The 26,941-nt window shown below is 43.2% G+C and overlaps 1 protein-coding gene across 1 annotated transcript in view; it reads right to left on the bottom strand.

Moving 5' to 3' along the window:
• PDE11A (phosphodiesterase 11A) overlaps positions 1 to 26,941 on the bottom strand; it is a 237,067-nt gene that overhangs the window by 72,530 nt on the left and 137,596 nt on the right. Inside the window, exon 10 of the mRNA XM_034785945.1 lies at positions 17,452 to 17,502. Within this exon, the coding sequence (XP_034641836.1) occupies positions 17,452 to 17,502 (51 nt within the window). The remainder of the gene's footprint in view (positions 1 to 17,451; positions 17,503 to 26,941) is intronic.

Genomic DNA, 26,941 nt, shown 5'->3' on the forward strand with positions numbered 1-26,941 from the left:
AGATCTGTACATGTGCAGTCAAGATCATAACTACACTAGGAAACATTGATGTGCCATGTTCCCAGTTGTTGTTCTTGTTCACAGTGCTGGATATAGCTTGCTGCAAAGTGAAAGATGACAGAACCCTTCACAGAAATTGTCTCATAAAATATTCAGTTTACTGTTCTCGCCTGGGGTGCAATCTGTACAATCTCTATGCAGTTGCAGCAAGAAATAGAAGTGCTGGAATCAAAATTTTCATATATTTAAAATGTTTATCATTTAAAAGACTGAAAATGCAAAACTACCAACATATTTCTTCTGTCAGAAAATATGTTCACTATGCCTGGCCTTTTACTAGGAGGAAAAGAAGTAGTTTCATGAACTCTGTAGATTAAAATAATTCTGCATCGATCTGACAGATAATGAAACAATATAATTAACTTTGCCAAACTGTAATCACATACTTATACATACTAAATAATAGATTCTGTCTATATGATGCAACAAAGGGTCCTGTGGCACCTTTAAGACTAACAGAAGTATTGGGAGCATAAGCTTTCGTGGGTAAGAACCTCATTTCTTCAGATGCAAGTAATGGAAATTTCCAGAGGCAGGTATAAATCAGTATGGAGATAACGAGGTTAACCTCGATAAGTGAGGTTCTTACCCACGAAAGCTTATGCTCCCAATACTTCTGTTAGTCTTAAAGGTGCCACAGGACCCTTTGTTGCTTTTTACAGATTCAGACTAACATGGCTACCCCTCTGATGTCTGTATGATATATGCCTAATGGCCTCTGTGTGCCTACTTACACACCTGAGTAACTTTACTCCAGCAAGTAGTCCCAGTGAACTCCAACTGAAATTACTCATGGGAACAAATTTACTCGCGTGCATGTAGGATATAGCAGCCCCCACCCCCACAGAGATTCGTGAAATGAAATTTTTGATATGGGGCTTTGATTTTAACAGATCTGAACCAGTGAGGGTATTTCTTTAGGTTCTTTCTCACCTCACTCCCCTGTGCAACAGCAATAAATGTCTACGTTGCTAACATATTCCAGTACATGCACACACGAAAACATTATTACAGTTTGAAATTATACTGGAATTACCTTCTTTAGAATTTTACATTTTTAGAGAAATGCTGCTCAACTACCAGCCTTAATATAGAGCAAGGATGGCACCCAGTGGCCAAACATGTTAATCTCACAGTGAATTTATTTCTTATGGATCTCCAGTTTCTGACCTCTCCTGAACTTTCTAATTGCAAAGAGGTTCTAGCTCAAATGCAAACCAGTTGGCGCTACCTAAAAAATGTAAAGGGATGTTACCAAGCTAACGTTGGCAAAAAAAAATGTAAAAATAAACTTATAGGAATATTACCATTAATATTTTTAAAACAATTACAGTAGAAGGTTGTGAAAAATAATCAAGCATTTTCTGATAGCATTTGCAACCAAAAATTGCAGCATTTTGCTAGAGCAAAGGAGCCAGAAAGTGAACTAAGCTTTTAACAAAGAAAAACTGCCTACTCCATTTTCATTACCCCACTGAGAAAAGCAATTTCCCCCCATCACTAATATAAAGGATTTTGCTTTTTAATATGATTTTTAAGATTAAAATCTTCCTTTAGCATTCAAATAGTATGTAGACAATACTGTAGAGCTGGTCAAAAGTTCCAGTGAAATTAAATTTGATGAAAAACAGAAAATATTTTTCATGTTTCCCAACCAATGGATGCTACAGAAAAAAGTCAGATTAGATCTGTACAAAATACATGCATATGTATTTTATACAGTTTTGTACTAGATTACTTTGAAGAATTCTGTCAAGTATTTAGAGCAAATATCAATACAATGCTCCTAATAAGGCCAGATTGGGAAACCGGTGTTCCCAATAGTGAGCAATTCCATACGAGTCATCTCAATGTCAATAGGCTACTTCTGTGAATAATTGCTTGCCATTGTAAGTAGTTCACACTCAGATCCATAATGAGTGGCTTCACAATATGAGTGATCATTCCTAGAGCAAGGAGTCATTCTGGACTAGTTCTGACTTGACTTGAACATACAGACACTCTGTCTTTATTGCTATCTACATGTCTTTTTCCAGTATAAACTTAAATTCACATGTAAGTGTTCATGACTGAAGCACATTACTTTATCAATTGACAAGTGTTGATGCTTGATCATAAAGCAGATATTCCTATCATTCAGATGACATTGTCTATGGACTACATCTTATCTTTCTTGCATTGTGGTTGGTTGAATAAAGTAACGCTGGACTGGATTTTTTCCACAGAGCTTTTCAGATGACGAGATTGCTGTAGAGCAGGGTGACCAATCAGATTGAAGGAAAGACAATAGCTATATTGGATAATGAATCATTTCACCTTCTGCTATGAATGATGCAATGTCTCTAACATTTGTTTGGAAAAACAAGCAAACTGGAAACAGCATCTAAGCCCTGAGGCAGTATTTCTGGACACCACAACGAATGCAACAAAAGGAAAAAATTTCCAATATAAACAACATAACTGATAGCAGCAACACACTAACACACAAAGTCTTTTAGCATGGGGTAAATTAGTCCACATCAATCCCTTTTCTTACATCGTTCCCTTTTTAAGGTTTTTCAACCTGACTGTTGTCAAAATATCATTACTGTAGTGTGAACAATTACCTAATAAAGTGAAAATAGCCAGCATTAAAGGGAAAATATCAGTGACATTCTTTAGACTGCTGATTTGGGCATATTTTTTCCTTAGGAATCCATTTTTAATATCTGTAAATGGAACCTAGAGGTTTGGTGCTTTGATTTAGATTTATAGTAAAATACAATCAGTAAATAATTTTCAGTTTCTTTTTGTGAAGAATTCTTCAAAAAATGTAACTGAATGTCTTGCTTGCTTGTATTATCTAGTTCCATTTTCCTGTTATTTACAGTAATACAAAACAAATTTCCTGTAGTTTATGGATTAAAAACAACAAAGTAGAGCTTTAAAACCAATATGATTTATATTCCAGTTTGACTATAATGTTGTCGACTTTCTCTGTTAGAGGTACTCATTTATTATTTAATATTGCTATTTATGGCATTCCCTCATTCTGCAATCAGAACAGCAATATTGCTTTTTGACACTTGTTTTTTAACACAGCATATAATCATATAGAGACATCACTTCCCTATGAAATTTTATAGAACACTCCTATTAAAAAAAATTCTACTAAATTCCATAATGTTGTGGGGTAATTTCCACAGAATTTTAATAAAGATCTATAGACACCTATTGTTTAATTCCTATTAGATTCCATAGGACTGTTCTATAAGAGATGTTCTACTAAAGTCCTAAGATCTTTAAATAAAGGACTCGCTAATAATCACAGAAAACATCAAAACCATCTCAATTTTCAGTCTAAACCCCAATGCATTTTGGACAGGTTTATGATGATTCATCATAATCTTTTGTATTGGTATAGTACCTATTAGTTCAAGAATCTGTGAGCTTTACAGAGGGGTTTGAATATTATCCTCCTTTTACAGATGGGGAAACAAAACATAAAGAGGTGAAGTAACTTGCCCTTCTCACTCATGTGATCCATCAGTGACACAGCTGGGAACCTACCTAGATCCAAACACTTAGATACTATGGAGGCAGACCCCATATAAATACACTAGACAGATATACAGACATCATCCTGGAATCTAAACATTCCACCTGTCCTGCAAGTAAAGAGTATTTGTTTTTGCCACATGAACTCAATATTATTCAATTGAAATAACTAGAGGTGTTTTTTTTAATGGAAATTAAAAAAGGAAACACTGCAATGAAATTTTTCCAACTTTTTTTACATCTATAGATCTGGTAACTTTTTTTTTTTTTAATTTCAACTTAATTTCAATTGAATTTTATTTGCACTGTCCATCACAGAGTATCTAAGAATGTGTATAAAATTATAACCTCAGATAATGGCTGTACTAAACTCATTTTATACCGTTACAGCTGGTGCCTTCACATAATTCAATTTATGCAAATAAGTTGTCTAATCAGTGTGTCCAACTGTTTAGAATGTGAGGTCAAGTAGCAGTAGTAAAATTTGTTTTCTTTTTTTAGCTCAATTTTCTCAATCTTTATTTTGTGAAATATCTGTAATTTTTAAGAGACAAAAATCCAAGCACAACTTTCAGTTTTCCACAATTAGGCTAGTCCTTTATGAGCCACAGTTAAGCCAAAGTAGCTGAGGCAGAAAGGGTATATTATTATCATTACATTCTGAATCAAAGATTTTGTACAGTAGGTGATTCATTATTTTTGTCATGTGGCTCTCCTGTGTACTGTTCACCCTACAGAAGAGACTATCTCAAAAATCTATAAATAATGCATCATAGCCATTAAATATTGATCTGGCTTATACCATTCAGAGCTGCACAATTAGGTTAGCTTTTTAAAAATAGCTTCTTGTATATTACACATCAAGAGAGGAGTGTTTGCATATTTTCTCTGTAAAACACATTAGTTGAATTTTAAGGTGAGGTGTGTTTGTGGGTATGTTTATTTGCTATTTGAGTTTTAAAACTGATCTAATACATAGTACTTGTTTAATCCTATCTCAGAATTCAGTGACTCTTTCTTTCTAAAAATATCCAGTCCTGAGGCTCAGTCCTGCATTCTTTACTCTTGAAGGCTGGATTTCTAAATCCAGATAGCACTGGGGAAAAAAGACAACAATGTTTCAGGCTTGGTGAATCTAGATCCCAATGAGAAGACGCCAGCCAGGCAGTATAATACAACTCTATAGGACATAACCAAACTCTGTTTAGCCTATATTCGGTTAACTGAGGCTTTTCTGTTCAATAATATTACAAATGATTTTAGCCAAACACTGATAATGGGAGTATGGAAATTAGAGATGTTGGCCTAATTTTAAATCGAAGAGACAACCGAGTACTTTAACTTCCATTCTGACTTGGCACACAGCTTTTAAAGACACAAATAGTCCTAGTTTCCCAATAAATTAAAGAAAATGAATTAATGTAGATATGGGGCATGCTCCACCACAGTGACTCCAGTTTTATGCTGATGTAACTGATTTTGTTTGTAATGGAATTACACAGATGTAAATCAGGAGAAATATAGTGGTGAATCAGGCCCATGACCTTCATTAACTCAAGTAAAATAATCCTGAAACACAGGAGAGGAGATTTGCCTCCATAGTATAACTGGGTGATTTCTCCAAAAATTGGAGAAATGATCGTTTGTATTTTTAAGGAACTTGCTTCATCTATGTATTTATCACTCTTGTCTTCAATTCCTGTGAACATTCATATGATTGAGTTTTAGGTGCAAGAATACTTCTGGAAAGCACATTTTAACCTCATGCTCACAAATGTTTACAGAAGGCTAATTTTAAATTTGCTTCCTGGAAACAAAGCAGTTGCAGCAAAAATCTGCCTATAAGAACCTATGCTGTTCAAGTCAGAGAATAGAAATAATACAATATGATTTGTGTGACCAGTCCAAACTAAGCAACAGAGATCCAAATAGCAAGCCATCAGAGTTTAAATGAACATTACAAAAAATGTTGAATAATTTTGAGTAGTAGATAAATTTGAGAGGATCTGTTCATGGATATTCTGTGAATAGGAAAAGATTAAATTTGTCTAGTGCATTATTTATTTGAAACTATTTCTTCAGCTGTAGACCATAGTATAATATTATGTTTATATGTCTGTTACTTGTGCTATTCTTTTACTTTTGTACATCATTCACAGAAGCAACATCCATTTTCAAATGGAAGATAGGAGTACTGTACACATCCCAATTATGGGAACAATGGTGGGAAACCTAATACTGTTAGTCTTGATTGTCTTTAATTAGTAGCTCTAGTGGTGTCAATTTCCCTAATTCCCTCCCCCATCTAAAATCCACTTGTTGTTCTGTAACTACAGAAACTGAAAAAGGGTCCCAACCCCAAACTCTCATTGATTACAATGACTTTTTTAAATTGGCAAGAAATGCAGCTTTGGGCCCTAACGTTTCATTTGTTGTTAACTGAGATCACAGCCCTACTGAAGTAAGCACTGTAAGCCTGCCACACTAAGGCCTGGTCTACACTACGGGTTTAGGTCGACTTTAGCAGCGTTAAACCGAATTAAGCCTGGACACGTCCACACAACGAGGCCCTTTCTTTCGACTTAAAGGGCCCTTTAAACCGGTTTCTTTACACCACCTCCGACGAGGGGATTAGCGATAAAACCGGCCTTTGCGGGTCGGAATTGGGGTAGTGTGGACGGAATTCGATGTTATTGGCCTCCGGGAGCTATCCCACAGTGCTTCATTGTGACCGCTCTGGACAGCGCTCTCAACTCAGATGCACTGACCAGGTAGACAGGAAAAGACCCGCGAAGGTTTGAATTTCATTTCCTGTTTGCCCAGCGTGGAGAGCACAGGTGACCACGCAGAGCTCATCAGCACAGGTAACCGTCATGGAGTCCTCCCAGGATCGCAAAAGAGCTCCAGCATGGACCGAACGGGAGGTACGAGATCTGCTCGCCATATGGGGAGATGAAGCAGTGATAGCTGAACTCCGTAGCAGTAAAAGAAATGGAAAAGTATTAGAAAAGATCTCCAAGGCCATGAAGGACCGAGGCCATAACAGGGACACACAGCAGTGCCGCGTGAAAATTAAGGAGCTACGGCAAGCCTACCACAAAGCCAGAGAAGCAAACGGAAGGTCCGGGGCAGAGCCGCAAACTTGCCGCTACTACGCGGAGCTGCATGCGATCCTAGGGGGTGCAGCCACCACTACCCCAACCGTGTGCTATGACTCTCTCACTGGAGAAACACACAGGGAAGACGGTTCGGGGAACGAGGAAGATGACGATGGAGGTACTGTAGGTAGCTCACAGCAGCAAGGAAGCGGAGAAACCGGTTTCCCCAACAGCCAGGATATGTTTGTGACCCTGGACCTGGAACCAGTAATCCCCGAACTCACCCAAGACCCTCAGGGCACACAGGAGACCTCTGGTGAGTGTAACTTTGTAAATATTTGTAAACATTACAAAAAAAAAGCAAGCAAGTCTGTTAACGTGTATGGGGATGGAGCGGAAATCCTCCAGGGACATCTCCAGAAAGCTCTCCTGGTTGAAATGGGGTGATTTTATTAAGGGGGACATTCAGAGGCGCCCGTTCCTGCTCGTCTGACCAGAAATGTTCCCCGCTGTTAACCACGCGGTGGGGGGGAGGGGTGAAGTGATCATCCCAGAGAATCGTGTGTGTGTGTGGGGGGGTGGTTTACTTGTGTTTGTGCCGCATGTTAACCGGGAAACCGCAGCCCCCTCCTTTTACATTGAAACCCCATTTTAAATGGACAACCCAATTCATCCTTGATATGGGAAATGCGCTGCTGTTTGCAACCTTTCCCGCATGTTAAGAAGGTTAAAAAAGCCAAAACACTGTGGCCTACGATGGCTGCCTGCAAGCCGAAATATGCGACCTTGTAATGAAAGAGTGTACCCATTGTTCCCTAAAATGTGTCTTTTTTAACCACCTCTCCTCTCGTTCATATTGGGCTTTTCTCATCTCCGACATTGACTGCCTCCACGCATTCTGCTGTGCTCTATCAGCCTGGGCGGACATCTGCAGCTCCGTGAACATCTCGTTCCTCGTCTTACGTTTTCTCTTTCTAATGTTCACGAGCCTCTGCGAAGGAGAAACATTTGCAGCTGGTGGAGGAGAAGGGAGAGGTGGTGGGCTGAATCGCGGGAAGAACAGAGCAAGTGGCGGGCTGAAGACGATAGGTGGCGTCAGCTTGCAGACAGACGGCAAGAGGCAATGCTCCGTCTGCTGGAGCATCAAAGTGATATGCTCGAGCGTATGGTTGAGTTGCAGGAAAGGCAGCAGGAGCAGAGACCGCCGCTACAGCCCCTGTGTAACCAACAGCCCTCCTCCCCAAGTTCCATAGCCTCCTCACCCAGACGCCCAAGAACACGGTGGGGGGGCCTCCGTCCACCCAGTCACTCCACCCCAGATGATCGCCCAAGCATCAGAAGGCTGGCCTTCAATAAGAGTTAAAGTTTTAAAATGCAGTGTGTCCTTTTCCATCCCTCCTCCCCCACCCATCCCAGCTACCTTGGCAATTATCCCCCTACCTCTGTAAGGAACTAATAAAGAATGCATGAATGTGAAAAAACAATGACTTTATTGCCTCTGCAAGCGGGAGGGGAGGGGAGGGTGGGGTGGGGTGGGGTGGTTGGTTTACAGGGAAGTAGAGTGAACCGGGTCGGGGGGGGGGGTTGGAGGGTTCATCAAGGAGAAACAAACAGAAGTTTCACACAGTAGCCTGGCCAGTCACAAAACTCGTTTTCAAAGCTTCTCTGATGCGCACCGCGCCCTGCTGTGCTCCTCTAACCGCCCCGGTGTCTGGCTGCGCGTAATCAGCGGCCAGGCGAGTTGCCTCAACCTCCCACCCCGCCATAAAGGTCTCCCCCTTACTCTCACAGATATTGTGGAGCGCACAGCAAGCAGCAATAACAATGGGGATATTCTTTTCGCTGAGGTCTGAGCGAGTCAGTAAGCTGCGCCAGCGCGCTTTTAAACGTCCAAATGCACATTCCACCACCATTCGGCACTTGCTCAGCCTGTAGTTGAACAGGTCCTGACTACTGTCCAGGCTGCCTGTGTATGGCTTCATGAGCCATGGCATTAAGGGGTAGGCTGGGTCCCCAAGGATCACGATAGGCATTTCAACATCCCCAATGGTCACTTTCTGGTCCGGGAAGAAAGTCCCTTCCTCCAGCTTTCGAAACAGAGCAGAGTTCCTGAAGACGCGAGCATCATGTACCTTTCCCGGCCATCCCACGTTGATGTTGGTGAAACGTCCCTTGTGATCCACCAGGGCTTGCAGCAGCATTGAAAAGTACCCCTTGCGGTTTACGTAGTCGGTGGCTTGGTGCTCCGGTGACAAGATAGGGATATGGGTTCCATCTATGGCCCCGCCACAGTTTGGGAATCCCATTTCAGCAAAACCATCCACTATTGACTGCACGTTGCCCAGAGTCACTACCCTTGCTATCACCAGGTCTTTCATTGCCCTGGCAAATTGGATCACAGCAGCCCCCACCGTAGATTTGCCCACTCCAAATTGATTCCCGACTGACCGGTAGCTGTCTGGCGTTGCAAGCTTCCACAGGGCTATCGCCACTCGCTTCTCAACTGTGAGGGCTGCTCTCATCTTGGTATCCTGGCGTTTCAGGGCAGGGGAAAGCAAGTCACAAAGTTCCATGAAAGTGCCCTTACGCATGCGAAAGTTTCGCAGCCACTGGGAATCGTCCCATACCTGCAGCACGATGCGATCCCACCAGTCTGTGCTTGTTTCCCGGGCCCAGAATCGGCGTTCCATGGTATCAACCTGCCCCAGTGACACCATGATTTCCACATTGCTGGGGCCTGTGCCTTGTGAGAGGTCTATGTCCATGTCAATTTCCTCATCACTCTCGTCGCCGCGCTGCAATCGCCTCCTCGCCTGGTCCGGGTTTCGCCTTGGCATGTTCTGGCTCTGCATATACTCCAGGACAATGCGCGTGGTGTTCATAGTGCTCATAATTGCTGCGGTGATCTGAGCGGGCTCCATGATCCCAGTGCTAGCTATGGCGCCTGGTCAGAAAAAAGGCGCGAAAGTAGTATCTGATGGACCAGGAGAAGGAGGGCGGGAGGGAGGGAGGGAGGGAGGGCCGAGTGACGACATGGCGTACAGGTACAGGAACAGGGAGAAACACAAACAACTATCACACAGAATGGTCCCCCCAAAGATTAAACTGGAAACCCTGGGCTTAGCAGGCCGTTGATTTCACGGAGGAAGGGGAAGCAAATGAACACAGAACAAATCTATTTTTTACATCTTAAGGTGGCAGCCGACGCTGCAGCATGAGTGACAGCCATACCAGTACGATGATGATGGGTACCAATCATAATATACCATCATCTGCCAAAAGGCAAGGGGCTGCTGCTGTGTAGCAATGCAGCCCCACGTCTGCCAGCCCCACGTCCGCCAGCACCCAGCATTGCCCTCGGCCTCTTCTGGGTGCTTAGCAGACAATATTGGGCAATTGGCAGAAAATAGTATATTATGACTGGTAACCGTCATCATCAAAACAGTAGCATGTCTGCCCAGGTGGCCATGATTGACAGCCATACCAGTATGACGATGACGGATACCAGTCATAATATACCATCGCCTGGAAGGGGCTGGTGCAATGCAGCACTACGGCTGCCAGCCCCACGGCTATCACTCATGCTACACCGTCTACCGCCAAAAGGCAGTTAGCAGCTGCTGCTGTGTAGCAATGCAGTCCCACGTCTGCCGGCACCCAGAGGACATATGGTGACGGTGAGCTCAGCTGAGCTGAGCGGGCTCCATGCTTGCCGTGGTATGTTGTCTACACAGGTAACCCAGGTAAAAAGGCGCGAATCTATTGTCTGCCATTGCTGTGACGAGGGGGGAGGGGCCTGACGACATGTACCCAGAACCGCCCGCGACACTGTTTTGCATCATCCGGGCATTGGGATCTCAACCCAGAATTCAAAGAAAAGGCGCGAACCGCTTCTCGGCTCGAGCTGTGGCGCAAACGTAGTATCTGACGGCCTAGGGGAAGGAGGGAGGGGGGCCGAGTGACGACATGGCGTACAGGCACAGGGAATTAAAATAAAGAACGGTGGCTGTGCATCAGGGAGAGACACAAACAACTGTCACAGACTGGTCCCCCCCAAAGATTAAACTGAAAACCCTGGGTTTAGCAGGCCGTTGATTTGACGGAGGGAGGGGGAAGCAAATGAATACAGAGAAAATCTATTTTTTTACATCTTAAGACGACGGTGCAGCGTGACTGATAGCCCTCGGCATCTTTCTGGGTGCTTGGCAGCAAATACGGGGCGGTGTATGACGATGGTCTTCAGGCCTATTGCACGAGCTGCTGCTCAGGGAAGACTCTGCTAACGTGCGATGACCCGACTTGTAATAGGCCGGCTAACAGTCATAATACACCATTTACTGCCAAAAGGCAAGCCCCACGGCTGCCAGCACCCAGATCGCCGATGAAGGCTACCAGTCTACTGCACCATCTACCGCCAAAAGGCAGTTAGCAGCTGCTGCTGTGTAGCAATGCAGTCCCACGTCTGCCGGCACCAAGAGGACATATGGTGACGGTGAGCTCAGCTGTGCTGAGCGGGCTCCATGTTGTCTGCACAGGTAACCCAGGTAACCCAGATAAAAAGGCGCGAATCTATTGTCTGCCGTTGCTGTGACGGGGGAGGGAGGGGCCTGACGACATGTACCCAGAACCGCCCGCGACACTGTTTTGCATCATCCGGGCATTGGGATCTCAACCCAGAATTCCAAGGGGCGGCGGAGACTGCGGGAACTGTGGGATAGCTGTGGGATAGCTACCCATAGTGCAATGCTCCGGAAGTCGACGCTAGCCTCGTACTGTGGACGCGGTCTGCCGACTAGAGCACCTAGAGCATTTTATTGTGTGGACATACACAATCGGCTGTATACAACCGATTTCAATAAAACCGGCTTCTATAAATTCGAACTAATTTCGTAGTGTAGACATACCCTAAGAGCTTACAATCAGAATAGACAACACAGACAAAGGTTGCGAGAAGGAAGCATTATTATGCAATTTTACAAATCAGGGATCTGAGGGAAAAAGAATGAAATCCTAGGCCCATTGAAGACATTGGCTAAGCTCCCAATCACTTCAATGGAGCCTGAATTACACCCAGAGAAATTGTGATTTTTGTCCAAGGGCCACATAGGAAGTATGTGGCAGAACTGACTACCTAGATCTTCTGAGTCTACTCCAGTGCCCTAGCCAAAAGACCAACCTTCCTCTCTCATCATATGAGAAAGTGGGTTACATAAATTACATTTTATCATTCTTTTATGTCATTGACAGCAGAGTAGATGGGGGAATTTTCATGAAGTCAGTAGGGTTGTACCCACTTACACCAAGCCTACATTTCATAGAGTTCTGCCTCTCACACTAGCCTTTTGAGAAATGTATGCTAAGAAACTAAGTGCTTGTAGACAAAAACAGTGGAGTAAATGTATTTTCACATTATTTTAGTCAATTTTTTAATGATAAAAAGTGAAAAGGCTGGTGTCATGAATTTTCAAAGAGCAATGATCCATATAATTGGATTTCTTATTGAGATGGAACCTCCAATAATAACAACATTTTGGTATGACCCCAAATGCTGGGTTATTTAGAGAGTAACTTGTAATAATGTAAGCATTTTTAAAAGAAGGCAACCCAGTTTTGAGACCTATTATCAGTGACGAGCTATTTTTAAGAGGGACATTCCAATAATTCAAGAAGTGGAATTCCTTCAAAAATGTAGAAAACTAAGTATAATGTGGAGATATGACAATGAGACAATCATAGAAATCAGATATGGAAAAGTCCTATTAGGTTACATGGCCTATCATCATGTTAATTTACAATGTTCAGATTGTACCTTTCCTCCTCTACTGCCCAGCCACCCAGCCAAAGCTGCTTCCACTACTTTCCCTGAGAGATTTTTGCAAAGCCTAAGTAGACTTTGAATTAAGGAAGTTTTTTTTTGGGGGGGGGGGGGGGCGGGAAGTGAATTCTCAATAGGGGAATAGCAGCAATAGCAACCAAAGTGTCATTTGTTACTTTGGGAACTTAGAAATGGCATTTGCTTGTGATGTGGTTTCTCTGATGAATTGTAACTCTTTAAAAAGGGCACCCACTATAGCATTGTGCATTATTCTCAGCTGCAACAATTAAAGCTGATTTTAATTGGAATTTCATCAATAACTCTTTAACAGCCTAGACTACAACCCCTTGGATTTATTGTGATACAACAAAAATAAGATAATAGACAATAGCCTCAGGAAAAATAAGCCTCAAGTATATCTATTCATTTTTATCACTTTGTAACAGCCAATACTTAAAAGTTTATGCAGCCAAAAATAAAAAGGAAAAAACATTTTGGGCATAGATAAAATAAAGAACAAAAAGATAAGGCCAAAGATAAACAAGATGGCAAAGATAGAAAAACAAGACTGAGACAGAGGAAATTTATTAGTGTATTTTAAAAAATTTGTAATGTGCCCAGCCTTGTCTGAACATACATCCCCTATATAAATTCAAATACAAAATATATTTAAGAATTATTCACTCTCCTTGACCCACAAATGAATATCCACCAGCAAATATTAAATCTGGCTTTGGTGGATCATGTTGTGGAGTGAGATCCGTAGTCAAGGAATCCTTACAGAGCACACACCATTTATAGAAGGGGGCTTCAGCTGGAGCACCTCCATTTACGGCAAGTGTAGCAGCATCACATGGAGTCAGAGCTGGTCTCTCAGGTGACTGTTGTTATCACCAAGGCAAATCCCAATGGGACATAGCCTATTTGCAACTCACACTCCAGCCTGATCGATCTCTAGGTAGGTACGTAAGGCAGCCTGGCTGGATGTTCAGTCTATGACCACCACTGGCAATTTTATCATGCCACTGAAGCTTTTGGCGATCATATGATTATGACTGTGTAGCAGCATTCCTTGGCAAGTATACTTCATAATTCATTGGTCTTCTATCCTAATAATATATCTATACCAATAGCATAGCTAGTGGGAGAGCAGGGGGAGCGGCTGCTCCCCCACTGAGCACATTCTCCAAAAGCGGCACCTTAGGCGCCGACTCTGTGGGTGCTCCGGGGCTGGAGCACGCACGGGGAAAAATTGGTGGGTGCTGAGCACCCACCGGGCAGCTCCCCGGTCCCTGCCCTCCCACCCAGCTCACCTCCGCCTCCGCTCCGCCTCCTCCCCTGAGCATGCCACTGTTTTCTGCTTCTCCTCGGCTCCCAGCGCTTGCGCCGCGAAACAGCTGATTCACGTGGCAAGCCTGTGGTGGGGGGAAGGAAGGGGAACGCGGTGCACTGGGGAAGAGGAGGGGCCAGGGTGGGGATTTGGGGAAGGGTCCAATAGGGGCAGGGAGGGGGCGGGGTCGGGCGGGTAGGGGGCGGGGATTTGGAAAGGGGTCCAATAGGGGCAGGGAGAGGGCAGAGTCAGGGCGGGGCCAGGTGGGGGCTTGGAGTAGATCTGGGCACTGAGCTGAGAACAAGGGCAGAGCCCAAAGGATCAAGTCAGCGGCTGGTCATCCCCAGACCCCAGCCCACTCCTGGGTCTGCTGCGCCCAGACTCCAGCTGCGCGCCACGCAGGGAAGGCAAGCCTGGTGCGAGCAATCTGCTTCTCCTTTGGAGCTTTTAATTCAAAAAAGGCGGAAATCTGGTGGTTCCAGACAATGCGGAGTCTTTTTTCACATGTGGGGGAAGCTCCCAGTTTGCCTCCCTGCCTCTGAGGCTGCCTGCCCCGCTTTGGGGGCTTTCCCCTTACAGAGCTCACCTGCCAGGAAGTTGCAATTTGAGGCTGGGGCTTTGGAGAGACGGACCCCTGATGTCACTCTCCACACACACCCTAGCTGGTCTCTGCTGATCCCTTTGCTACAGTGTGTGCACGGGCCAGGGAGTGGGGGCTGCAGGGGCTGGGCCAGCTTCGCAGTGCTTAGCTCTGGTGCCTCTCCCGAGCTGGCAGAGGGGTTTGCGGAGTGGTAATTAGTAATTTGATATGTCGGTGGTGCCTTTTCTTAGGTGTTCACTCCCCGATGTTAGAACCTGGCTACGCCACTGATCTGTACGAAGGAAACCATTGAAACCAGTGCTGATGAAGGTGGTTGCTGGGTTTGGCTATAAATATTGCTGAACTTGTCCTGTCACTTAATATGGAACAGCTGATGAAGATGATGATGATTGAAAATGTCAGCCTGTGCCCCAAACCACTGAGAGCTTTATGGGCTAAGAGCAACACCTAGAATTCCACCTAGAGACTTAATGTAAGCCAGGGCAGATCCCAGAGCACTGGTGTTTGGGGCTCCTGACACGAAATTCAGTGTCTTAAGCAGGTGAAAATATTCTGCACTAGATTCAGTTTGTGAATGGCCTCAAGGTGTATTCCTATGTAAAGCACATTACAGAACTGTAAATTTGAGGTGATAAAGGTGTGGATAACTGTGGCAAGGTACACACGTGAAAGAAAATGTTGCATTCTTTTAATCAGACACAGATGCAAACAGCATTCTAGGCCACAACTGCTGCCTAAGCATTTAATAGCAAAATGAACATACACAACTGAATTAGAAGTGGCAGTTCCACATCGTCAATCAATGCAGGCACAGATCTCATTTTTTCCAACTCTTCTGCTGCTTCCCCAAACAACCTAGATCATCTCACTGTTGTCCAGATTAAGTTGCAGTCAGCTAGCCATGCCCCAAATTAATAGATACTGATTCATTACATTGTTGTAGCCAGGTCAGGAGCAATGGAGACAGAGCTGAGTGTTACAGCCCACATCTAACCTTCCCATCAGCTTGATATCCACTGTGTATAGGAGAGGAGACAATATGTATTCTCCCAGAAGTGTCATTTATAACTTGAAAAGCTCTCCAGAAGACAAATAATGGCAGTCAGTCAAAGGCAGCTATTTGCACACATGGAGTGTTGACAGAAACTAAAGAGTAGTCCCTGTGACGTTGCACTCCATATGTTTTATGGAAATATACTTATGAGTGTGAATATGATGTAACTGGAATATGCTTTATGCAAAAGTTTTCTTGTAAGATATAACAAAGGTTATAACATACTGAATGTATTCCTCCTATTTGTATGTATGTATCATTCTTGTGTCTGAAGCTAGAAATATGAAGTATAACTCTGAGGTCTTTTTGTAATTATTCAAAGTGTGGGCCATTAAGGGCAGCTCAGAATCTTGATGGCTCCCATTGACTAGGACAATTGGTTGTGAATGGGTTTATTTACCTGCAAGTGCGTGTGTGTGTGTGTGTGTGTGTGTGTGTGCGCACCAGCCCATGGGTAATGAAGAATGAGGTCTTACAGTGACATGTGAGCATGTCACCTGAGATTGGAATCCATCTTTTATCTGATACTTCTCAATTTAGAACGCAGCGTGGGGACCCAGAGAGACAAAAGATTCCAGCCTTGTGCCAAAGCTATAAAAGGGGGTGGAACAGAACAAAGGAGGTTTCCAGTCATGAGAAAACCCCTAGTTTCCACCTAAGATGTCTGGCAGGGCCGCTGAGAGCGGGTTTGGGAGCCGGTGAAAAAATTTTTTCGGGCCCCCCAGCAAGAGTGGACCAGCTAAACAGGGCTGACGGGGGGGGAGGGGAGGGGAAGCTGGGGAAGCTGGGCCCGGAATTTTTTCGGGCCCTCCAGCAAGGGCGGACCAGTTAAACAGGGCCAACGAGAGGGGGGGAAGCCGGTACCCGGGCCCGCTTCCGGACCACGGGCCCCAGTAATTTGTACCGGCTCCCCGCCACCCGCCCTCTCGTCGGCCCTGGCTGGAACTAACAAGGACTGTACCAGGGGAAAGGATCGGGCCCAGTCTAGAAAGAAGCTTTTTGGAACATTTCCGAGGGTGAGATTTTACCTGTAAACAGTTTCTTAATGTATTAGGCTTAGACTTGCGTGTTTTTGCTTTATTTTGCTTGGTGACTTATTTTGCTCTGGAACCACTTAAATCCTATATTTTATACTTAATAAAATCACTTTTGTTTATTAATGAACCCAGAGTAAGTGATTAATACCTGGAGGAGCAAACAACTGTGCATATCTCTCTCTCAGTGTTATAGAGGGCAGACAATTTATGAGTTTACCCTGTATAAGCTTTATACAAAGTAAAACGGATTTATTTGGGGTTTGGATCCCATTGGGAACTGGGTGTCTGCATGTTTGAGATAGAAGACCTACTGAGCAGTTTTTAGTTAAAGTCTGCAGCTTTGGGGCGTGGACCAGACCTAGTCTGTGCTGCAGCAAGCTACCATGTCTGGCTCAACAAGGCAGGGTTCCGTAGTCCCAAACTGGCAGGGAAAACGGGCTCAGAGGTAATCTCAGCACGTCAAGTGTTAGTCCCAAGGGGGGTCTCTGTGACCGAATCGGTCACAGTCCCTTCTTAAAAAATTAAGTCCTGATAATCTTGCAGGATTCAGCATGCACACACAATTATTAGTTGCCTCCTCACTCTCAATATACCATTATTTAAATGTGTTGGCTGTACTAAAGAAAATGGAAGTTGGCACAGAAAATACCTTATTTCTCTTACCCATCGAGTAATACGAGAATCTCAAAAGGTTTAGAAGTACTGTCAGATACTGCAGATTCTGAAGTTGTGACTACTTATCTTAACCATTAGTCTTTTGGAGCTATGCTCACTCATCCATTAACAGTTTGTACAAACGGCCTCTGTGTCTATTTTGAATATAAAAGTAAAACTGACTTTTTGTTTTTCTTCTTATCTGACCTACATTCATTTTATCTTACAGTTGCTTTGTACGCTAAATGGAAATGTAAGTCCTTACCTTAAATTTGTCAACTTCTGCCTTTGAACATGTTGCATGGTAGGACAGCACCTGATGCAGAACAAAAGAAAAAAAATCAGTTTTTCACAGTGGATAAGTAGAAATTAGAGGGTTCCTTGATGCTGTCTAATAAATTGCTTTAAAAACAAGTTTTATTAATATTTATGCAGCATCAGTTAGCTATGAATTACGACATAGATAACTAATTGCAGGTTCTCAGGTATACATCTCGCATTTACATTCCAGATAATTTTATCGGAAACCCATACACAGTAAGTGTAAGTAGTGTAATATTAAAGGCATAATTATAGTTCTCTTGAAATCCTGCAATTAAAAGAGAAAAAGTCCATGTTTATTTGTACTTTGATTTCGAAGTAATGATACTCATGAAACTGTTGAGCTTATGTCCTTTCTAAAGGCATCTCACTGCTAGCTAATTATCATTTCTAGCCTATAGCTGTCATTCCCTTAAATATGGTGCTCTAGAAATGAGTACTTCCAGAAATAGCAGCTGGTATGTAAGGGATGGGCCACAGCGTTGAGACATATATGAATATGAATATACATACCTGGAGTAAAATGTATCCTTATCTAAGGGAAATATTCACCCAACAATCCAGAAGCTGCAGAAGGCTCTCTGTGCATGGAACCACCTAAGTTCCACTCTGCATAGGATGTGCAACTGTGGAGCAGGCACACAGGACAACTCTGCAGCATCTATGCATTCCCACAGAGGAAGTTTCTTCCAAACCCACACCGCTGGTGGCTGGTTGGTTTATGTTATGAAGCACTCAGGATAATATCCGTTATTTTAAAAAATGGTTGTATGCATTTAATATAAATTGTAGGTATTTTTATTATCCATATAAATGTCTACTCTATTTTTCGAACCCTCTTAATCTCTTGGCCTGTAACATTGAGTTCCATCCGTTAATTGGGAGTTGAGTAAAATGTATTTCTTTATAGCAGTTTTACATTTTTTGCTCTTTAGTATTTATTGAATGTCCTGCTGTTGCCTTATGAGAAAAGGTAAATAGCAGCACCCAAAGTACCGGCTCTATTCCCTTTATCCTGTTCTTAGCTTATATTATAACCCTCAGCTCCAAACAGTATCAATTTTTTGGGTCTTATCCTATTAGTCTCTCCATATTTCTAATAACTTAGATTGCCTGTCTCTGAAGCCCTTTCATTTCCATTATATCTCTTTCCAGAAAAGGTGACCAGAACTGTGTACCCCAGAAGTGGGCAAACTACGGCCCGTGGGACTGTCCTGCCCGGCCCCTGAGCTCCTGGCCTGGGAGGCTAGCCCCTGGCCCCTCCCCTGCTGTCCCCTCTCCCCCGCAGCCTCAGCTCGCTCGCTCCGCCGCCGGCGCAATGCTCTGGGAGGCGGGGCTGTGAGCTCCTGGGGCAGTGCAGCTGCAGAGCCCGGCCTGACCCGATGCTCTATGCTGCATGGTGGCAGCGGTGGCATAGCCGTAGCGCCACCAGCCACCAGTGTTCCAGGCAGCACGGTAAGGGGGCAGGGGGTTTGGATAGAGGTCAGGGGAGTTCAGGGGGTGTGGGTGTGGATGGGGTCAGGGCGGTCATGGGGGGAACAAGGGGTTGAATGAGTGCAAGGGTCCTGGGAGGGGCAGTCAGGAAGAAGGGCAGGGTTGGATGGGGCTGCAGGGGGCATTCGGAGCAGGGGTTCTGGGGGCAGTCAAGGGACAGGGAGAAGGGATGGTTGGATGGGGCAGGGGTTCTGGGGGGGGCCGTCACGAATGAGAGCAGGGGTTGGATGGGGGGTAGGGGCCCGGGGGCAGTCAGGGGACAGGGAGCGGGTGTGTGTGGATGGGGCATGGGTCCTGGGGGGCTGTCAGGGAACAGGGAGGGTTGGATGGGGCAGGAGTCCCGGGGGGAGGGGCAGATAGGAGGTGGGGGCCAGCCCACAACCCCCTCCCCTAACCGGCCCTCCATACAATTTATGAAACCCGATGTGGCCCTCGGGCCAAAAAGTTTGCCTGCCCCTGGTGTACACAATTCTAAGTGAGGGCATTACATTTTGTCATAATATTTTGGGATTTTTTTTAACCTATTCATTATGCAACCTAACATTTTATTAGCTTTTTGGGCTACTGCAGCACATTTAGCAGAGCTTTTAATTTAGTTGTCTACAACAGTGCCCAGGTCTCTTTCCCGACTGGTTACTGTTAATTTAAAATCCAGCCATATGAATGATCAGTTCAAATTATTCCTTCTGAAGTGTATTAGCTTGTAATGGTAAACATTGAATTTCTTCTGTCATAGTGCTGCTCATTTAGCTAGATTTGTTAATTCCTTCTGAATTTTCTCTCTTGTCTAGTCTTGATTATTCCAAACTAATTTTTTTATCTGCAAACTTTTCTATCCTGCTGTTCACTCCCTTTCCTATATCTTTAATAAATATACTAGGCACATAGGACTGGAAGGGATCTTCAGTGTCAACAAGTCAAGCCCCCAACCACACTTATCCTAGAAGGAAAGCTTAAGGCATTCCATTGTTGATCTTTTGCCGTATTGAAAACTAACCATTTATTCCATCTTTTGTTTTCTATTTCTTAGCCAGTGTTATGAGAGCTTCATAAAAAAAAGCAGTATCTACAAATCCCAATATACCGGTAGTCTGTATCAAACAGACTTCTCTTAAATCTGGTTATAATGTCAATTTGAAATGCCACTCAGTTATTGCAGATCTAGCTAGATCAGTAAACATATATAAATATTAACAAAGTATTTCCATTGTTGAGAAAAGGATTCTTTGTCCCTCAATAGAGAGTTATTTTGGTTCTGTATTTTTTGCACTCATCTCAGCCAGGTACTTTCATGGGTAGTTTCTCATTTAAAGAAAGAATAACTGTTCATTGAAATATGATAGCCATTCATCATACCTATAATCAACATCCACACCACATGGTGATTAATCTTTATAGAATGTCCAAGAAAGTAGTTGTATTTTACAACTAAGCAATTCTGTTTTCTTAGATAAAATAACCAATAGCCATTTCCCATCTAAATCTTCCTTGCTTTGTACCTGCTCAGTTTAATATTTACCATAATTTGATTTTCTTCTCATGGAAGGGAATTCAATTCAAGATGTGATTTTATGTGAAAAAGTTGGGGTTTGTGAGGTCTTGCAAATAGTTAATAATGATTATAATTGTAAAGACTATTGAGTCCCACAACAGCCCTAAAGAAAGAGGGTTTACACTGTGCCTCTTAAATCTTAAGTCTTTATACAAACATAGGTGTTGATCCAAAAAAGTACTTCAGCATATGCTCAAATTTAATCATGTAAATACTCCCATTGGCTTCAAAGGATTTAACATTAAGCACACACTTAAATGCTTTGGATTGTGCTGTGGACTGAGACCACAGTGACACAGATAATATCTCCAGGACAAAAAATAGCTTTTGCCATTTTCATAAGAGTTCAGGAGTTTATGACTTAATTCAGATCAAGTTCCCTTCTGCTATTCTTAATGAGCTATCCCACATTTGTGCGTGTTATATAAATCTAGTGGATTTGGCCATTCAAGGGATAAGTACATTGAGAATCCACATCATCATGAAGTTGAGGTCATGTGTGGAAATCCAAGACATTACTGCAAATCTAGGGGAAATTACTTTTCTCCTGACAAAAAATATGACCATCAAATACTATGGGGAGTTTGCACGTGACCATTAAAAAAATGTGGAACTAAGCTATCGTAGAGTCACATAAGAAGAAAGAGTGGAAATCATAAAGGTAATAAATACATTGTATTTTTAACAAGGGCTACTGGTAGTTGTGTGAACCAAGAATGAGAAGTTCAAGTGGATTACAGATTTCTTGAAACCCAAGAAAAATATTATCTTCATGTATAATTTGGGTGTATTTTTATAAATATATATGTGTGTGTGTGTGTGTGTGTCTTATGTGTAAGACACATTAAAAAAAATCCAGTTTTCCCTGGCAAACTTAATTTGATGATTTATACCACTTTCACAAACTTATTTGATCCTCAACTTCTCACCCATTTCTCTAATAAAACAGTAAATCTAGGAATTTTAAAGACCCTGTTTTGCAGTATAGTAACTAAAACCCTTTTAAAAGACTTATTTTTTCAAAGAAGTGTGATTTTTTTGACTTTAGTGAGAGTTTCATGCCTAAAACTTCTGTACACCACTTTGAAAATGTAGGGGGACGGAACCTCAGCATGACATCATCTGTAAAAAGCAAGCCTGTAAAGCCTTTAATTTGTAAGACTATACTAGGTACATATATTATAAATTATATTTAATGGACAGGACAAAAATTCATTACACCCTCGTGAAACGAGTTCTTTCTATTTCATAGCTGTAATTGAATCAGATCTACATTTTGCTAGAAAAACTATATAGGCCTCTGATTATATCATAACTATATCATCCAATTTTGAAGAAGTGTCTTAAAAACTCCAGGAACATTTAAAAAAAATAATTCTCATTTATAGTGCTGTCATTCTGAATGTCAAATAGACACACAGCTACCCCACCACTGCATTCACAGCCTTAGCAGCAGCAGAGGACATCTATATGACCAGATTCAAAGCTTTGTTTCTTTGTGAAAGAAACCAATGTGAGCAGTTAGAGGTAGACTTTTTACATAATTACTCTTAAATAGGGCTGTCAAGTGATTAAAAAAATAATTGTGATTAATCACGCAATTAAAAAAATTAATCGTGATTAATCCCATGATTAATTGCACTGTTAAACAATAATAGAATACCATTTATTTAAATATTTTTTGATGTTTCCTACATTTTCAAATGTATTGATTTAAATTACAACACAGAATACAAAGTGTACAGTGCTCACTTTATATTTATTTTGATTACAAATTTTTGCACTGTAAAAAACCCGAACCACCAAAAAGAAAATCAACCTTCTGCTGGTCGCATCTGACTCAGATGATGAAAATGAACATGCGTGGGTCCACTCTGCTTTCGATCATTATCGAGCAGAACCCGTCATCAGCATGGATGCATGTCCTCTATAATGGTGGTTGAAGCATGAAGGGACATATGAATCTTTAGCACATCTGGCATGTGAATATCTTCTGACACCGGATACAAAAGTGCCATGCGAATGCCTGTTTTCACTTTCAGGTGACATTGTAAACAAGAAGCAGGCAGCATTATCTCCTGCAAATTGTAACCAAACTTGTTTGTCTGAGCAATTGGCTGAACAAGAAGTAGGACGGAGTGGACTTGTAGGCTCTAAAGTTTTATATCGTTTTTGTTTTTGAGTGCAGTTATGTAACAAAAAAATTCTACATTTGTAACTTACACTTTCTCGATAAAGAGATTGCACTACAATACTTGTATGAGGTGAACTTAAAAATACTATTTCTTTTACCATTTTTACAGTGCAAATATTTGTAATAAAAAATAATATAAAGTGAGCACCGTACACTTTGTATTCTGAGTTGTAATAGAAATCAATATATTTGAAAATGTAGAAAAACATCCAAAAATATTTTATAAATTTCAATTGGTATTCTATTCTTTAACTGCAATTAATCATGATTAATTTTTTTAATCGCAATTAATTTTTTTGAATTAATCGTGTGAGTTAACTGTGATTAATTGACAGCCCTACTCTTAAAATATACAGAATTTAATAGAGAATGGTAATCTTCAACAGTGGTTTTTTTGTGGGGAGTTGGGGTTTAACCATCGTATAGAATTTAATAAAGAATTGTATTCTGCTACAGAATTCCACAGAATGTTTCTAAAAAGATTACAAAGAGGATATAATTTTTTGAAATGCTATAGACTTTAGATTAATTTCTACAGACCCTGGATGGTTTTATCCTTCATCATTCTAAGGCTATGTCTACACTGTGAGCTAGGGGTGTGATTCCCAGCTTGCGTATACATGTTCATACTAGGTCTCATTAAGCTAGTACAAGTGTAAATGGCAATGTAGCCACAGTAGCACAAGCAGCAGCAATACAGATTAGCTGGGCAAGGACCGAATACAAATGTGCCTGGAAATAGGGTAGGTACTTGGCATGGCTATGCTATGCCGCCACCTATCACTGCCCCTGCTATTCATCCTCATGCAAGCTCTCAACCTAGCATGAGTATGTGTACACAAACTGGGAATCACACCCCAAGCCTGTAGTTTAGAGGTAGCCTTAAGGACTTTTCCATAAGAGTGTCTTTTTATGAAAAGTAATGGACAAGAAAAGAAAGAGACACCTTTTCCACAATTTTAGGTTGACTGGTCTGCAACTTGCAAAGCTCTGTAGTAGCGTTCTGGCCCCCTCACTGGTTAAGGCCATTGTGTTATGAGATACTGTAACATGCAGTATTGGAATCAAAGGGTATGTCTACACTATGAAATTAGGTCGATTTTATAGAAGTCTATTTTTAGAAATCGATTTTATACAGTCGATTGTGTATGTCCCCACTAAGCTCATTAAGTCGGCAGATTGCGTCCTTACTACTGTGGCTAGCATCGACTCATGGAGTGGTACACTGTGGGAAGCTATCCCAGAGTTCCCGCAGTCTCCGCTGTCCATTGGAATTATGGGTTAAGCTCCCAATGCCTGATGGAGCAAAAACATTGTCACGGATGGTTTTGGGTACATGTCGTCAGTCTCCCTTCCCTCCGTGAAAGCAACTGCAGACAATCATTTTGCGCCTTTTTTCCTTGGTTACCCATGCAGACGCCATAGCACGGCAAGCATGGAGCCCGCTCAGCTCACCACTGCTGTTGCGAGCATTGTAAACATCTCTCACATTATACTGTAGTACGTGCAGAATCTGACTAAGAGACAGCAGCATGAGGATGATTGTGAGGAGGACATGGACAAGGACATTCCTGAAAGCTTGGGATGTGGCAATTGGGACATCATGGCTGCAGTGGGGCTGGTTGATACAGTGGAACGCTGATTCTGGGCCTGGAAAATAAGCACAGACTGGTGGGACCGCATAGTGTTGCAGGTATGGGATGATTCCCAGTGGCTGTGAAACTTTCGCATGCGTAAGGCCACTTTCCTGGAACTCTGTGAGTTGCTTTCCCCCTCCGTGAAGTGCAGGAATACCAAAATGAGACCTGCCCTGACAGTTGAGAAGCGAGTGGCGATAGCCCTGTGGAAGCTTGCAACGCCTGACTGCTACCGGTCAGATGGGAATCAATTTGGAGTGGGCAAATCTACTGTGGGAACTGCTGTGATTCAAGAAGCCAATGCAATCACTTCTGCTATCAAGGGTAGTGACTCTGGGAAATGTGCAGGTCATAGTGGATGGCTTTCTCTAACTGTGGTGGGGCGATAGACTGAACACATATCCCTATCTTGGCACCGGACCACCTTGCCAACCAGTACATAAACCGCAAGGGGTACTTCTCAATGGTGCTGCAAGCACTGGTGAATCACAAGGGACGTTTCACTGACATCAACGTGGGATGGCCGGGAAAGGTGCATGGCGCTTGCATCTTTAGGAACTCCGGGCTGTCTGAGCAGCTGCAAGAAGGGAATTACTTCCCAGACCAGAAAATTACTGTTGGGGATGTTGAAAAGCCAATAGTTATCCTTGGAGACCCAGCCTACCCCTTGCTCCCATGGCTCATGAAGCCATACACAGGCACCCTGGACAGTAGTAAGGAGCAGTTCAACTATTGGCTGAGCAAGTGCAGAATGGTGGTAGAATGTGCCTTTGGATGTTTAAAAGCTCGCTGGCGCTGTTTGCTGACTAGGTTAGACCGCAGCGCAACCAATATTCCCATTGTTATTACTGCTTGCTGTGTGCTCCATAATATCTGTGAGAGTAAGGGGGAGATGTTGATGGTGGGGTGGGAGGTTGAGGCTAATCGCCTGGCTGCCAATTTTGAACAGCCAGACACCAGGGTGATTAGAAGAGCTCAGGTAGGCGTGCTGCACATCAGAGAGGCTTTGAAAACCAGTTTCATGACTGGCCAGGCTACGGTGTGACAGTTGTGTGTGTTTCTCCTTGATGCAAACCCGCCCCCTTTGTTAATTTTAATTCCCTGTAAGCCAACCACCCTCTCCCCTTCGATCACAGCTGGCAAAGGAAATAAAGTCACTATTGTTTTGAAACCATGCATTGTTTCTTTATTAATTAAAAAAAAAAAAGGGAGATAACTGATAAGGTAGCCTGGGTGGGGTAGGGTGGAACGGGGAAGGAGGGAAGGACAAGGCCACATTGCTTATTGTAGCCACACTACAAATCAAAACTGTTTGAATGACAGCCTTCTGTTGCTTGGGCCATCCTCTGCAGTGGAGTGGTTGGGTGCCCAGAGCCTCTCCCCGAAGCGTTTTTGGGCATCTAGGTGAGGAGAATATGGAACTTGGGGAGGAGGGCAGGCGGTTGTACAGTGGATGCAGCAGCGGACTGTGCTCTTGTTGGCTTTCCTGCAGCTCCACCAGACACCTGAGCATGTCCGTTTGCTCCCCCATTAGCCTAAGCATTGCATCTTGCCTCTTCTCATCGCACTCACTTAATGCTTTCCTGGACTCTGCCACTGACTGCCTCCATGCATTCAGCTGTGCCCTATCAGTGCGGGAGGACTGCATGAGCTCGGAAAACATGTCATCACAAGTGTGGTTTTTTTCGCCTTCTAATCTGCGATAATCTCAGGGACGGAGATGATAGGGGGAGCATAGAAACATTTGCACCTGCGGGGGGATAAAAAGGGAGAGTAAAATTTAAGATGATACATTTCTGAGAACAAAAGGGAGATTCTTTCACAGTGAATCAAGCAATTCACAGCAGACAGCACATGTGCTTTAGGTACAAGATCGCATTTTGCCTTTTATATTGAGCGCCTGCCGGTATGGTGACACATCACACACAGCTGGGCAACAGAATTCGGTTTCCAAGGCAGCCATGGTAAGCCAAAGGGTACATGGGTTTGCCTTCATAACATGTGGGAATGTTTTCAAACTGCAGCGCCCTCCTTTCCCATAGCAAGCAATGCCGGTTGGGTTTGCCATTTAAACGGAGGGGCTGTGGTTTTCGGGTGGATGTGCAGCACACACCTCCCCCCATGCCTCCGCGTGGCTATTTGGGATGATCCCTTCACCCCTCCCTCCGCCGCGTGGCTATTCTCAGGGATGATCCCTTTTAACCGAGTGCAAACAGCCCAGCATGAATGGAGTCCTTTTAATGTTCCCTTACAAAAATTCCTCTATTTCTACCAGGAGACCATGAATGATATCACTCTCCTGAGGCTAACACAGAAAGATATAGGCCGAATGTTGCTTGAATGCGACCAAAACCCAGGACCATTTGCTGCCATGCTTTGTGCTGCAATGATTCCAGACTACTCGCTACTGGCGTGGTGTGGTAAAGTGTCCTACCATGGAGGATGAAATAAGGCAGCCCTCCCCAGAAACTTTCTGCAAAGCCTTTCAGAGTACCTCCAGGAGAGCTTCATGGAGATGTCCCTGGAGGATTCCCGCTCCATCACCAGACACGTTAAC

Source organism: Trachemys scripta, chromosome 11, assembly GCF_013100865.1.
Source record: "Trachemys scripta elegans isolate TJP31775 chromosome 11, CAS_Tse_1.0, whole genome shotgun sequence".
NCBI classification, from domain to species: domain Eukaryota; kingdom Metazoa; phylum Chordata; order Testudines; family Emydidae; genus Trachemys; species Trachemys scripta.